We start from the raw sequence: 15,478 nt of genomic DNA, 5'->3' as shown, positions 1-15,478 counted from the left end.
ATGATTTTTTTTTTTTAATTTTATTTATTTATTTATTTATGGCTGTCTTGGGGCTTCGTTTCTGTGCGAGGGCTTTCTCCATTTGTGGCAAGTGGGGGCCACTCTTCATCGCAGTGCGCAGGCCTCTCACTATCGCGGCCTCTCGTCGCGGAGCACAGGCTCCAGACGCGCAGGCTCAGTGACTGTGGCTCACGGGCCTAGTTGCTCCGCGGCATGTGGGATCTTCCCAGACCAGGGCTCGAACCCGTGTCCCCTGCATTGGCAGGCGGATTCTTAACCACTGCGCCACCAGGGAAGCCCTCTTTATACATTTTTAAAAGGACAATTTCCATAGGATAAATTTCCTGAATTTAGAATTAGGATAATCTAGTAAAATCTAGGATAATTTTAAAGGAATTACTAGGTCAAAATAATATGAACACTGAAACATTCTTTACCCATATTGTCCATTCGACTTCCCAAGGGGTCACTCTGATCATCAACCAGCATTGTGCATCAGGCACTCCCACCAACACTGAGAACTTTTGCTGATTTTTAAGGTAAAAAATGGTAGAATATTTTAAATTATGTTTATTGACTTGATAATTAACATGGTTGAGTGTGTGTGTTAATTCATTTTTTTTTCCTATGAATGGTTCATATTTAACCACATATTGTCCATTTTAAACCACATATTGTTTTGGTATCTATCAGTTTTTTTGATTTATAGACATACTTTATATATCAAAGATGTTAACCTTTTATCCAAAATTCAAATAACTTCTATTAGTTGCTTTCTAATTCTCCTTTTTAGCATGCCAAAGATTTTTATTTTTAGGTAGTCAAATCTATTTAAAATTTTTTTGTGATTTCTTCCACCTGTTTTATAGATTCTACAATCCTCTCTTTACCAGCAATTAGATGAATATTTGCTATTTTCTTCCAGTTGTATTTGTTTTCTTCTCTCTTCCCAAATCCAGTCGGAATTGAGTTTGGTGTATAGTGTGAGGTAAGGATGTCACTTTATTAGCTCTTCTAAAACCACTTTTCGAACAATACATTTTCCTAAAATAATTTTCTCTTCAACTATTGACTTGTGAGTAAAGCAGGTCTGTTCCAGGCTATCTATTCACTTCATCGATTTGTCTGCTTCTTGCATTGATACTACACTCTTTTACTTTTTGTGTATTTATGTTTTAATATCTGGTAGGGCATTTTCCCCTTATTTCTCTCTTTTTAAAGAAATGTATTTGATTTCTCATTTATTTGCTTTAAATGAACTTTATAATGATTTTTATCATGTTCCAAAATCATCTGCTTTGATATTTTGACTAAAACTTGTCTTTTAAAACTTTAATTTCATAATCAGCTTTTTGACAGAAAAAAAAGCGCCTATTTTTATTTTTGTGTCTGGTTGTAGTTTTCTGATGTTAATAAATATTACCTCAAAAATTGTAAAGAACTGTAGTTCCTCCATCTCCTAAGGAACACAAAGTACTTTTTATTGACATAATTTAGGTAAAATTTCGAAGGTTCTTGTGAGGAGAATTGGGCAAAGATATTTTCCATATATTTTAGGTGAGAAGGCTGAAGCAGAGGTTATTATACAGCTAATTCAAGACAGACTGGAATACATGATTAGATCTCTTAATTCTACTACCTACAAATTGTCTGGTGCATATATTATTCCTCTCTGTTTGGTGGTCTGCCCCCAAGGCAAAACAAAATAAGCAAAATCATGGATGAAACTGGCAGCAGGGCTTAAAGAATTCCAGCGATATGTTTTCTGCTTGTCTAGACAGCTAGGGAGATAGATTGCAGTATCCTTTGAGAGAACCACTATATATACTGAAAATAGGTGTTTATTTTCTTACTTTAGAGTTCAAGGGAGCAAGAAGTCATGTTGATTATAGAACGTGGATAATTTCAGGTAAGTAGTGTTGTCAGATTTAGCAGATAACCAGACAGGGCACTCAGTAACATTTGAATTCCAGATAAACAAGAAATACTTTATAGTACTAGTGTATCCCAAACACTGCATGGGACATACTTATACCAAAACATTATTCACTGTTCATCTGAAATTCCATTTTAACTGGCCATTTTGTATTTTATCTAGCAATCCTACAGATAAGGTAAATCTATATTTTGTATGCCAAAAGGTTCTTTAATCACCTATAAGCTAAACCTGTCCTAAATAGGAACTACAAGGTCCAAAGCTTTGCACCAAAGCATTCAAAATCAAACAAAAACAAATATAAGAAAAAAATCCCACTCCGTTTCTCCTGGTATTGAACTTGCTCTGCCTGAAATTATAGAAATAGCTTAAGTGATTGCTGATGAAATTATTTTAAAAATTTGAATCAATGAAGATAATCTGATGAAAAAGTTTTAAAGTCACAACTGTGCTATGTTTATCACCTTTTAAAGCTAAACTTTATTTTCCTTTATTCATAACTTGAAGGTGGAAGATTGTCTCCAATTATGTCTCCGTGTTCACCCTCTGCCTGCCCCTTCCATCTGAACCACCACTGGCCCCAATTATGGTAGAGGGTGGGGCGCACTTTTAGGAAAAATGGGAACCCAAAAGTTACTGTGTCGTATTTAAATCTCCAGCTGATTCCATCCACAGTTCGCTGCAGTTCTCTGAGCTTCAAACTCATGTACCGCCATCTCCACCGGCCTATTTTAATAGACAACTCAGACTTGCTAGATGCATTCTGCATGCATGCAGAATCTAGTTCCCTGACCAGGGATCAAACCCGGGCCCCCTGCATTGGGAGCATGGAGTCTTACCCACTGGACCACGAGGGAAGTTCCTTCTGATCATTTTCTACTATGACTTTATTTGTCTCCTTGGAAGCTTGCAGCATCTTGATCACTATTGGTCTGAAATTTCATGATGATGTGCTCTTGTGTTACTCTTTTTATTCACAGTGCTTGGCACTTGCTAGATGCTTTCATTCTGGAAACATATGTCCTTCTGGGAAATCTTCTTGAATTATTTCTTTGATATTTTTATTCCTTTCATTTCCTCTATTCATTCTTTCTGGGACTCCTATTTGTCAGCTAATTGAGTCTAATGGTCTAATCCCTTTAATTTTCTTTTCTTTCCTATCTATCCCATCTATTTATAGTTGTTTTATTTTCTAGAAGATTTATTCAACTCTGTCTTCCAACCTTTCTATTACTTTCACACATCTGTCATCATCTTTAAAAAAAAACACCTTTATTTTCTTAAGAACAGTTTTAGATTGTAAAGAAATTATGAAGGTAATACAGAAAGTTCCCACATACCTCACACTCAATTCCCTCTATTTTTAGCATCTTACATTAATGTGATACATTCCTTACAATTAACGAGCCAATTTAAGGCATTATTATTAACTAAAGCCCATATTTATTGAGATTTCCTTAATTTTTGCTGAATTTCCTTTTTCTGTTCCAGGACCCCATTAGAACATCATGTTATATTTAGTTGTCATGTTTCCTTAGGCTACTCCTGACTTTGGCTATTTCTCAGACTTTCCTCGTTTTTGATGACCTTGACAGTTTCGAGGAGTACCAGTCAGGAATTTTGTAGAATGTCAAATTAGGATTTGTCTGTTTTTCTTAGGATTAGACTGGAGTTATTGGGTTTTGGGAGAAAGACCACAGAGGTTAATTGCCATTTCATCATATCAGGTGAAGGTACGTGCTATCAACATGATCTATCACTGTTGACGTTGACCTTGATCACCTGGCTGAGGTAGTGTTTGCCAAGTTTCTTTCTTCTCCCTGCTTTTCCCTCCCTGTGCTCTTTGAAAGGATGCTGCTGTGTGCTGCCCACATGGGCTCCGGGGAACTAATGCTCCATCCCCTTGGAGGGCTCTCTCATCATATGTTTATATCCAGGAAATTTTTTCCCCTAAAAACATTGTTTTAAATAATCTTTTGTCTTTAGATTATGGTTGCAATAATATAACTTTCTGAGGATATTGTTTTTAAAAGTTTTCCTAAGCTTTCTGCATTCTTCTTCCTCCAAGTTCCTTTTTATATGTTTGTTTCCTTCAGATTAGAATCTTTTCTCAGGCGTTTGTTGATTCTTGGCTGTCTGTTCATGTATTAAGACTGGGATATGACAAAGCTGATGGGAAGCTCTATGTAGATGAGGCTTGTCAACTGGAAGGCAAACTGGCTCGCTTGTTTCACGAGGTGCATTAGTTTCCTGGCTGCTGTAACAAAGTACCACAAATTTGGTGGCTTAAAACAACACAAGTTTATTCTCTCACAGTTCTAAAGGGTGGATGTCTGAAATCAGTCGCGTGGGCTGAAAGCAAGGTGACTGCGGGGCCAGGCTCCCTCCAGAGGCTCTAGGGGAGAACTATTCCTTGCCTCTTCCAGCTTCTGGTGGATGCTGGAATTCCTTGACTTGTGGCCACATCTCTTCAACCTCTGCCTCTGTCCTCCGTGTGTGTATGAAACTTCCCTCTGCCTCTCATGCCACTTGTGATGGCATTTAGGGCCCACTGGATAATCCAGGATAACTGTCTCACTTCAAGATCCTCAACTTAATCACATCTGCAGACTCTTTTTTTCTTATAAGGGAACAACGGCAGGTTTCTGGGATGAGGGCCTGATACCTTTGGATGGCCATTATTCAGCGCACTAGCATTTGTGGTGTCTGAAGTTTTTCACTTCCTTGGTCCGTTCCTCCTTCAAGAATCTCCTCATCTCCTTCTGCCTAGCTGCCATGTTCTTGGCACTGAGGGGATGGAGGGGGCATACACCTTTAAGTAGGTAGACTTTAAAAATATATACATATATGTATATGTATATATATATGCATGCTTATAGTAGAGAATTCACCCTTGCTGATGTCTGATGTCCCTAAGGCCGGAAAGACTTTAGTTCAACCTCTTCAGAGAGGGAACCCCAGCCCTGTGTGATGGTAGAGGAGGGACGGGGTGAGGGAATGATCTAGTTACTTTTTAAACAGATCTGTAACTCATTTTCCTCTCTGCTGCGCCTCTACTTTCAGAGGTGCTGGCACCTTCCATTCCTGGGCCTTTCTGGGGCTCCTGATCAGGCAGAGTGAACCAGGCTGCTTCTGGATGGCCCTAGATATCAACTTTCTAGTTTTCTAAGGAAGAGACCACTTGTCTGTAAACTTTCTAGTTTCCAAAATTTTGTCATTGTTGTTGTCTTTTTCCTTGTTGATTTTTATGCAACTAAAAAGAACTCCCTTGGGGCTTCCCTGGTGGCGCAGTGGTTAAGAATCCACCTGCCAATGCAGGGGACACGGGTTCGAGCCCTGGTCTGGGAAGATCCCACATGCCACGGAGCAACTAGGCCCGTGAGCCACAACTACTGAGCCTGCGCGTCTGGAGCCTGTGCTCCGCAACAAGAGAGGCTGTGATAGTGAGAGGCCCGCGCACCGCAATGAAGAGTGGCCCCCACTTGCCGCCACTAGAGAAAGCCCTCACACAGAAACAAAGACCCAACACAGCCAAAAATAAATAAATAAAGACTCCCTTGTATGTGTGTGTGTGAGTGTGTGTGTATTTTGGGAGGGAGCACAGGTTCAATTTGCCATTTAAAAAATTACGTGTTGCTCTTACAGGAATTATGTAAAACAGTATGGAGATTCCTCAAGAAATTAAAAATAGAACTAAAGATCTAGCAATCCCACTTCTGGGTATACATCCAAAAGAAATAAAATCAGTATCTTGAAGAGGTATCTGCAGTCCCGCGTTCGTTGAAGCATTATTCACAATAGCCAAGATATGGAAACAACCTAAATATTGATTGATGGATAAATGGATAAAGAAAATGTGGCATGTATATAAACCATGGAATATTATTCAGCTGTAAACAAGAAGGAAATTTGCCATTTGCAACAACGTGGATGAACCTGGAGGACAGTATGCTAAGTGAAATAAGTCAGACACAGAAAGACAAACACTCATAAGTGGAACCTTGGAAGCGGAGAGTAGAATGGTGGTTGCCAGGGGCTGAGGGGAGGGGAAGGGGAAGATGTTGGTCAAGGAGCACAAGGTCTCAGTTATGCGGGATGAAGAAGTTCTGGAGATCTAATGTGCAGACAGTGTTTTCCAAACTGATTTTTAGCTGTAGAAGGGGTCTCACCACCACCATCACCTGCAGCACTTTTGTGCTGATAATTATTTCTTTTTCTCCGTGATTCTGTCGATGTGGAGAATTTCATTGATCAATTTTTCTAGTCTTAACTCAATGTTGCATTCCTGGAATAAATCTAACTTTGTTATTCTGTGTGGCTCTCAGTGTGTGGTCCCCCAGCCTGCAGCACCAGCATTGCCTGGGAACTTGTTAGAAATGCAACTTCTCAGCGACCTCAGACCTTCTGAATCCTAAGCTCTCAGGGTGGGGTCCAGTGTTTACCTGTGTTTTACCAAAGCCTTTCCGGTGGTTCCGATGCTCTGTTGATGTACGCCAACCTCTGAGAGCCCCCATTGGAGAGGTGTGTTGATTCTTCTCCTCTTACCCTTCCCCACGAGAGTGTGGGATCATTTGGCTCACGAGCTTTACCTTAAGGCCCACAGTGAGACCTGGAGGAGGGCAGCAGAAAGACTCACCACGTGTCTGTTTTAGAAGTAAATATTCCTTCCATGAAGGCCTCCGGGGGCATCCATTTGACCGGCAGCATCGCACAGCCTCCCTTTCGGTAGTAGCTCGCTCTGCAGGGAGAAGAGAAAAGCGGACTTGGTTCTGGAAATGGCTCTGAGCCAGGTACCGTGAGAGAGTGGCAACAACAAGGTCTACCCGTTAACGGACGGAAATTAACAAGGGGCGCTTGTGGTTCAGGAGGGGAGCAGGGGACACAGATCACCTAGTTAACAACCTTAGTGTCGCTTCATAGGAGACAAAACAGCCCACTGCAGGCGTGAAAGGAAAGATCTGTGCAATAACTAAAAATACCCGCTGGCAGATAGTTAGATTTCCCTGGTGGGTTTTGTTTATTATAATTCACAATGAATAACATGACGCCAACCTTATAAGTACTGTTCCTGATGATCCACGGTAACGCGAGATCTAAAATGGGAGAATTGAGGGCAGGGCTGGTGTCCTACTCTGGACCCTCCTCGGCACTCACACAGCATCTAATTCAATACAGGTGCTCGACATGGAACCCTCTAGGCGGCGGGCGGGAAGCTGCATGCCATAGCAGAGCCCCCAGGAGAGCACCTGGCTTCCATGGTATGAGGTGACTCACTAGTTTTTGTCACTGATGTCATTAATGCAACTCACTGATAAAAGCTAATAAATGAATTCATACCACTGAAGCCAGCTCCACCCCAGCCCTGTGCTCCCACACCTGGTGTGTTATGGGAGGTGTCTCCCCACCAGCTGCCTAGATTAATTAATTACTCCAATAAACATGAACTGAGTACTGAGTATGTGTCAGGTGTTCTGGCACGTGCTGAGGACATAAATAAGTCATAGTCACTCTCTTCCAACGTATGGTTTAGTGGAAGAAACAGACAGAATCAACTGCAGTAAGAACAACAACACATGTGATGATGTAGGTATGTACGAAGCTTGGTGACCAATGAAGAATGCATTTGTTCTACCCAAGGTGGGGGTAGAGTATAGGAGAAGTTTCTTGGGGGCGCTGTTGGAGCTGGAACGGCAAAGCAGCTCTCGAGGAAGACCATTCCTGACATGTGGCGTTGCACGGTGCCTGTGGGAAGACGGGGCTGTAGGGAAGTTGGGCAGTGAAGCATAGAGCTGGGGAACTGTCGGTGCTGAGGATGGAGAGGAAGGGCCAGATCATGTGACTCACTAAGTCTCACTGCAACGTTTGTGTCTTAGAGCACAGGCTCTCCCGGGGTGCTCTGAGACAGCAGGGGAAGGAACGCTGAGACTCTGGGTGATAGAAGAGGGTGAAATGGAGCATTACCAGGGTATGTGGTGGATACCAGTGGTAGATGACCATAGCTAAAAACATTGCTAACTCCAAATTTCCCATGTACTGCTATCCTGTGGTAACAGGATGCCATCAGCATTCTTACCCCACGGAGATTGTTTACCAGTTCCGTGGGAGACCTTCAAGGTCTCCCTTATTCTCCAAAGACTGAAAGGTCTACATGACCATCCCTCCTCTCTCTACCTCCGGATTAGGGAAGGTGTAATTAGTGACCATGCAAGGGAGTGACTTGCTCAGCTAATGGAGTGAGTCACTGTTGTAAATAATCAGACAAAGAAGAAACGGGAATTCCCTGGCAGTTCAGTGGTTAGGACTCCGCGCTTCCACTGCAGGGCAGGGGGCACGGGTTCAATCCCTGGCTCGGCAACTAAGATCCCCCATGCAGTGCAGCACGGACCAAAAAAAAAAAAAAAGAAGAAGAAACTAGGGGTTGGGAAGAGAAGAGTGGGATAAAGTATAATAGAGGTTTTTTTTTTAAATTAAAATTTACCTTATTTTTTAAAGTAGCCTTAAGAATATGACAGGGAAAAAGAAATGAAGCTGAGCTAAGTACCTATGGACTTTGAACTACACTCCTGTGTCTCCTGGTGTGAGAAAAGAAGAGCGATGAGCTGGGCCCAGTTTCCTGTCAGTTCTAAGGTGCTCTTGCTTGGGGTGACGGAAGCTAAGCCTGTTTAGAATTCCTGAGTATTGAGGAAAGGGGTTAAGTAAGTTGTTTACTTAGAAACGTTTTCCATATCAAGTATCCAGGTTATTCTGTGTCTCAGAACATGCTAGGACTATAGAGTTGGAACCAGAAAGACAATCTAATTAACAGCTTAGTGTCAATTATTGCAGTCAGTGTGATCCTAGAATTAGCCCTTCGGGCATGAGCAATGATTAAGGCTTCCCATGTCCTGAAAAGGAACTTAATGACATTTTAGGTGGCAAGTTGACAAGGCACCAGAGATGCTTTAGGGCACAAGCAGCCTTGTCACACTCTCTTGAGGGGGTTAAGCTGAGGAGGTGAGCTCTGATGGGTGATGGCAGTCTTTACTCACCGGTAGATGTCTCGAGCCATTCCGAAGTCTCCAATCTTGGCCACTCTTCCAGGGCCTGGACAGGTCAAGAGACAGTTCCTGGCAGCAATGTCCCTGGGAAGAAAAAAAATGAGAAAATGCATTTCCTAATTTTATTCTTGAAAAGATAAATGTATAATATTCAGCACAAGGATTTTCACCTCCAATGTGAAGGTTCAGATAGTTCCCTTTTCTTCCCTATAGTTCCTTTCTACATTATACTTCAGTATGAAAGAAATAGCTAAGCAATTCTAGGTCTCAGAACTAACAGGGAAATGGAAAAGGATTTGGGGAGATGATTGAAATGTTAAATGGGATAATAATAATGAAAATAACTATAATAGGAACTAGAAAATCGATTGGCCTTTTACTGTGTACTTAAGCACTGTTCTATGTGCTTCATATCTAATTCTCACCACAACTCTGTAAGACACAAGGTGCTATTATTATCCTTATTTTATCAAAAAAACTTAAGCTAAAAGAAGATAATAGAGGGACATAAGAAATGCGTTTGGCTTTAGGCTATTGTTCTGTACAGACTGCTGGTTGGTTTTTGCCCGTTGGATGAAGGAGTGTTCTGGAACAGCATAATTTCCATGATCAGATTCAAGTAGGTCAAAGTATTCCCAAATATTTCTAGTTTTATTTTTTAATAAGCCATTATGGTTTTTACATCCATGATTTTATCTAAAGGCTTTGCTAAGCTGTATGCATCATAGCTATGTGGCCGAAGAATCACTTCTTTCGAGTTAGAAAGTTATCTTCTCTCCTTAGTTGTTATGCTCCAGATGGCCTATTCTCCCGTAGCACACCTGTAAGCCTTGATCAGAAGCTTTCCAAGATCCATCAACTTCTATTCACTGACTGCTAACCCATTCTTGACATGCATGTGGGGATTAAGGATGCAGCCAGAAGAAGTCTGGAATGGGTTTCTAATAATATTAAAGTCCTGGATGGGAAAAAAAAAAAGTACTCCTTGGGGGGAACAGGTGGTGTTTTCACATTTTCAGTTGGTTTCATGAAGGTTCTGACCTTTGGCTGAGAAAGAAGGACATGGAGAATAAACAACTGGATAGTATTAAAAAAAAAATAGGGTCTGGATAGGGCATCATGGCTTAGGAGATCAGAACAATGGGTCAGGGTGGGAGATGGATGTCATTAATGCCACTGCCCTGATCCAGAAGGTTTAAGTTGAATTTCGAGGAGCAATGGTGCATAAAATGCCCTAAGGAAACCATAAAAGCATGACATATATGACATCAAAAAGAAGAAAAAAATAGTAGGAGATATAACCATTGCTTCTCAAGAGTAATATAGTGAAATAGACCAGGAACAATATTTATGGATCCGGAAAGGTCTTTCCATTGATGTGCAGGGAATGGTTGCTTAAAAAATTGATCTTGAATCTAATGGCAGGAAAGTAAATGTAACATCATAGAACACACCAGGAATTGGTAGAATGACACATATTTCTTGAAATGGCAATAAAGCATGTCCAAAGGAAACAGATCTAATAGGAAAATGGGAGCATGTGGATCTGGTGAGGGAGTTCCACTCTGAATTCAGCGGGTGTGGGTGCGTGGGAGTCTGCGAATCTTGAGGCAGACACTGGGTGGAGGAGAGATAATTAAAGTAAACCTATTGGGGGAGTGTGCCACAGACCTCAAGCCAGTTAGAAGATGTAAAAGATGCTTTCTTCAAACCAATTACCTCAGCAGACAGCTTTGATCAAGATGGACAATTTCTGCTAATAGTTACCCTTTGCTTATAAAGCAGATCATCTGATACATTATTGATTCAATCTTTGACAATTTCATTTCTCAAAAAAGATAAAAGGAGCAACAAACTATTACTCTGGGATCTAATTCTGACCTTCAGTAACTATTTACAGATATGGAAGCCATAAGAATCTTAAGAGAATATGATCCTGTTATCTTATTATCTGTAATAACAGCACTGGATATAGTCAACATGTTAGCATGCCTCTAGGAAAGCAGATTTCAAAACGTCAGAGGGAAGATGGATATGATCCCTCAGTCAGAGAATCTGGACGCTTGGTGACTAATGTGGGAGTGGAGATAAAAAGGCAGAAACGGGGACTTCCCTGGTGGTCCAGTGGTAAAGAATCCGCCTTCCAATGCAGGGGATGCGGGTTTGATCCCTGGTCAGGGAACTAAGATCCCACATGCCGCAGGGCAGCTGGACCCGTGCACCACAACTACTGAGCTCGCATGCCTCAACTAGAGAGCCTGCGTGCCGCAAACTACAGAGCCCACGTGCTCTGGAACCTGTGCGACACAACTAGAGAGAGAAAAACCTGCACGCCACAACTAGAGAGAAGCCTGTGCGCAGCAACGAAGAGCCCACATGCTTCAACGAAGATCCCACGTGCCGCAACTAAGACCTGAAGCAGCCAAAAATAAATAAAATAATAAATAAATCTTTTTTTTTTTTTTTAAAAAGGCAGAAACGACCTCAGGGAGAAGTGAAGGGAGAGTTCTGAAGTTACCAAGGTGACGGCACATGTTGCTCTCAGATGAGCCCAGACTTAGAGGACGTGGACAAAAGATGGAAAGATGGCTCTAGCCAAGGACTAGTTCCAAAAAGAGTACAACCTTGCCATGTCTGAACAACAATAAAGCCCAGAGCTGAGATTTATGGAAAGTTGTGTACACATTAAAAAGGGCAAGAATGACAATGGCAGGGTTGGATGAGAACAGAAAGAACTGAGCCCGGCTTCTCTTTTACTTCTGTTATTTCTATCAAGCACAATGATCTGCAAGTTGGAAAGGTTGAAAATCAAGAGGAAGATCTGAAGATCAAAATGATGAAGTGACAGTCAAAGGATGAGCCGATGTGAACTTCTCGCCTTGCTTCAGGAATGGTTTTGGGAAGCTAGGCCAGTGTATTTCTTGATCTTCAACTTCCCCATTTTTATTAGGGAAGGAAGCATAGCTTGCTATCTACCTACACGCTTTTCTATTTCTAAACTCATACAGATTCTCTCATTTTCTACGTTGTATTACATATTCTAATTATTAGGAACATGTCTTATACTCTTTGATGGGTTAATGAGTGTTTATTAGTTCACCAGGTTGTTATTTACTAAATTAGAAGCAAATGGTTAGGAAGAGCTTTGCAAAGAGCCTAACAATCTACTTGACTTTCCAGGTTTCAGAATCAAGCTGTCTGATGAGAAAGCCATCGATGGTCACATGGAAAGGAATACGCATCATCTCTCACGTCTATAGCATTACACATGGACTTGATGTACCAATGCAAACACCATTTAAACACAAGGATCATAGAGAGTAGAAGAAATGAAGTACAGAGGTGGAGAAAATAATCATTATTCTTCATTTCAGAGTATTTTAGAAAAAAAATAATTTATCCAATAAACATTTATTGTGCTCCACTATGTGCCAGGGATATGAAGATGAATAAAACAGGGTCCTTGCCTTCGAGTTACCCATAGTCAGATATGTGAAAATATAAACTCCTTAAACTTCCCTTAAGGAGCCCAGTTTTCTAGGCATGGAAACATTCACATGATCTAGGACTTGACACAGGCAGGAGTCCCTGCAGGGGGTCAGGTATAGCTCATCTGGGTCTCCAGCGCTGGTATGGATGTTTTATGATCCCACTTTACATACGGGCCAAATGAAGCCCTGGTAGAGTAATAACCATCTTAAAGACAAACAAAGCTGAACCATCCAAACAGCTTTGGAGAGAGACCTATTGTTCTGCTCTGAAGGCGCGATCTGGGCCCCTGAGACATGTAGGGAAGCGTACAGAAGGCAAGGGTAGAGGAAGGTCACTTAGACTCACCGGTGGATGAAGTGATTTTCCTCTAGATACTGGCAGCCACAGGCGATGTCCCGAGCCACATGCAGGAGGTCCAGCATGGCCAGGGAGGAGGGCTGATTCTGTGGCAGACAGAAGTGACCAGCTGATGAGAAGCTCTTGGGGGAGAGAAGATCTGAAACACTCGCTTCCCATGCTTGCTAGGAGGCCAAAAGGTGCGCCACCCCCAGGGTCTCAGCCCTGGTTGCACATTTGAAATCACCTGGCAGCTTTAAAAGAATGCAGATGCCTGGGCCTCAGCCCAGACCAAAGACTCCATCTCTGCAGGTGGGCGCAACATTTACAGGGTCGCAGCTCCCAGATGAGTGGGGCCGGAACCCTAAACCACAGGAACCGGTAATGGCAGACGTCCTGCCCCTTTGCATTTTTTCTGCCCATTCTTCCACCTCAATCTTCATAAACATTTGAATCCCCCAAACGTACAAACAGGCCTGTGAGGAAATCAAGGGGGCTAATGTTGTTTTAGAAATGCTCTAGTTAAATGCTTAAAAATATTTTTTAAAAACTAATTTTCTTCCTGAAGACCTAGACCTGAAGTGGATTGAAAAAGGAAAGCTTCCAGAAAATGCTGGGCAGCTGAAGAGCCATCTCTGGCTTTTCTGCATGAATTCTCTTTTGTGCAAAAGTTGCTGCCGCCCCCTCACCCCTGCTGCCCCCGAGATGCACCCCGTCTTTGCCTCCCCACAGCCTGGTGGAGCCCCGGGAAGTCTTTTCTGAGGGCTACGCCCTTCTCAGTGCCTTTTAAATTCCTAAACCCCCAAGTCTGCAGCAATACGTCGTCATGCAGTGTCACATTCACTGTGCTCTTCTGTGCCTATTTTACCATGTCCCCAAGGAAACTTCAAGGCACCCGAGGCAGGGCCTTCAGCGTCCACTTCCGTGGTCTCCAGAACGACCCTTAGCTCGCTGCCGTGGTTCAGTGAACAAGGGGGTTCGTTGGTTGATTACAGCCGAACTAGGGTTTACCCAGATGCCGGCCACAGATCAGGGCCTCCCCAGGACTCCTTGGAGCGGTAGCAGGGGTCTGAAGGAGGCAGAGAGGAGTTTGTCTAGGGCATGCTTCAGTTCTGGGGGAGATGACTCAGGGAGGGGAATAGTCTCTGCCCATGGACCATTGGGCAGGGCCTTACATGTAACAGAGCAAGTCCCAGGACATGATCTCCTTTGATGCAACATCGCGTGTGGTCGGTAGGGAAGAGAGGTTACCTCTGTATTAAAGATGAGAGGGCTGAAGGCTCAGAGAGGCTCAGGTCACACAGTCAACAGGGTGGAGCCGAAACTGCCCTGAACTGGGCTTTAAGGATCTGGGTTGGGGGAAGTAGGATTCTAGGAGTTAAAACTGAGCTTCTCGGGAGAGCGTGTCCGAGAAGGGCCGGAGTACCCATGGGCACAGCGCACGGTACCCAAGTGAATACAGATGCAGCACACAGATGCCGTGAGGGCACATTTCGGTGCTCAGCTGAGCTGAGCTGGGCTTCATCCTGCTCGTCCCTTATTGGCTGTGTGGCCTGGGGCTGACCGCTTTGCCTCTGTCCAAGCCACCGTGTCCTGGTCTGTGAAATCAGCATGACACTCTTGGCCTCACTGGATTGTTAGGAGCACCTGTAGTCAGAGGCACAGAGTGAGTGCTTCATAGAGGGCTCTGCAGTTATGGAGGGGGCTGCTCCTGGAGGGTGCTGTGGGGTCTTGGGAAATGGCTTTTGTGCTGGGCTTCTCCCGGGACCGTGTCAGGCTGAGAAGTACTGGGCACTGTGAGAGACAGTCCCCTTTTCCTGGGGAAAAGGAAAGTAATATATTTCCAAGGGGAATATGCATCCATCTTGCTATAGTATTAGAACAATCTTTTCTCTCTCTTTCTTTCAAACTGCTTTCTGTTCCTGCCAAACAGGACCCAGTCCTAGCTCCCCCCGGGTCTCTTTGTGTCTTAGCCCCCATCACTCAGGATGCAAGGACCACTGATGTCTCAAATGCTCCATGAGTCTGGTGTGCTGCAGGGACTAAATCTTCCCAGGCATTAACCCACGGGCCGGGTTTATCTGGGCTCCCTGTCTTTGGCTGCTCAGAGCAAATTAACTGTGCCGCTAATCAGTCTGCACAGAAGCAGATAGTCAGTAACCCATGGGTGTGTGTGTGTGTGTATGTGTGTGTGTGTGTGTGTGTGCGCAGTGGGGGAGGTGTGGATGCTGTGGCAAAACCAATACTTAAAACTAGCAGTGCAGAGCGTAGCCAGTGTGCTCAGTGCCATTTATATCCATCCTGGGCAAAGAAGGACTTGGAACCAGGGTTTTTCCCCCTATTTGCCACTGAATGCAGCACTTCCTTTGGCAACTCGGGCAGTCATGGTTATGCGTGTATCCCGCCCAGTACTCAGAGAGGATTTTGTCCAGTATTTCCCAAAGCAGGCTGTGGGATGGAATTCAATCAAACAGGCATGGGAATTCCTGGGTTAAATAGGTGTCTTTATCACAGGAATTATTAGAGTCTTGGCTATACGCTAATGTGTACTGAGAATCAATAAGAGGGGAGCCTGCGTGGCTCTGAAATTTGCTTGACCAAGGAATTCTTTTGAGCATGTGTGTGAGTGTGTAGCACCTCAGGGTACCGGAGTTCCCTTCAGGGACACTGTTTTGAC

General features: G+C 43.2%; 2 protein-coding genes across 2 annotated transcripts in view; one reads left to right on the top strand and one right to left on the bottom strand.

Annotated features, from left to right (window-relative positions):
- Positions 1-12,312, top strand: part of CLIP4 (CAP-Gly domain containing linker protein family member 4) — an 88,960-nt gene extending 76,648 nt beyond the window's left edge. The window contains exon 19 of the transcript XR_009009925.1: positions 12,154-12,312. The gene's annotated coding sequence lies outside the window, so the exon portion shown is untranslated. The remainder of the gene's footprint in view (positions 1-12,153) is intronic.
- ALK (ALK receptor tyrosine kinase) overlaps positions 1-15,478 on the bottom strand; it is a 726,132-nt gene that overhangs the window by 4,048 nt on the left and 706,606 nt on the right. The window contains exons 25-27 of the mRNA XM_057557895.1: positions 12,811-12,908; positions 8,965-9,057; positions 6,573-6,674 (exon numbers count right to left, since the gene is read on the bottom strand). Coding sequence (XP_057413878.1) covers positions 6,573-6,674; positions 8,965-9,057; positions 12,811-12,908 — 293 coding nt within the window. The remainder of the gene's footprint in view (positions 1-6,572; positions 6,675-8,964; positions 9,058-12,810; positions 12,909-15,478) is intronic.

The sequence above is a fragment of the Balaenoptera acutorostrata genome, chromosome 12 (assembly GCF_949987535.1).
Source record: "Balaenoptera acutorostrata chromosome 12, mBalAcu1.1, whole genome shotgun sequence".
Lineage (NCBI taxonomy): Eukaryota > Metazoa > Chordata > Mammalia > Artiodactyla > Balaenopteridae > Balaenoptera > Balaenoptera acutorostrata.
The sequence above is the reverse complement of the archived record's forward strand: the minus strand, read 5'-3'. Positions and strand labels throughout refer to the sequence as shown.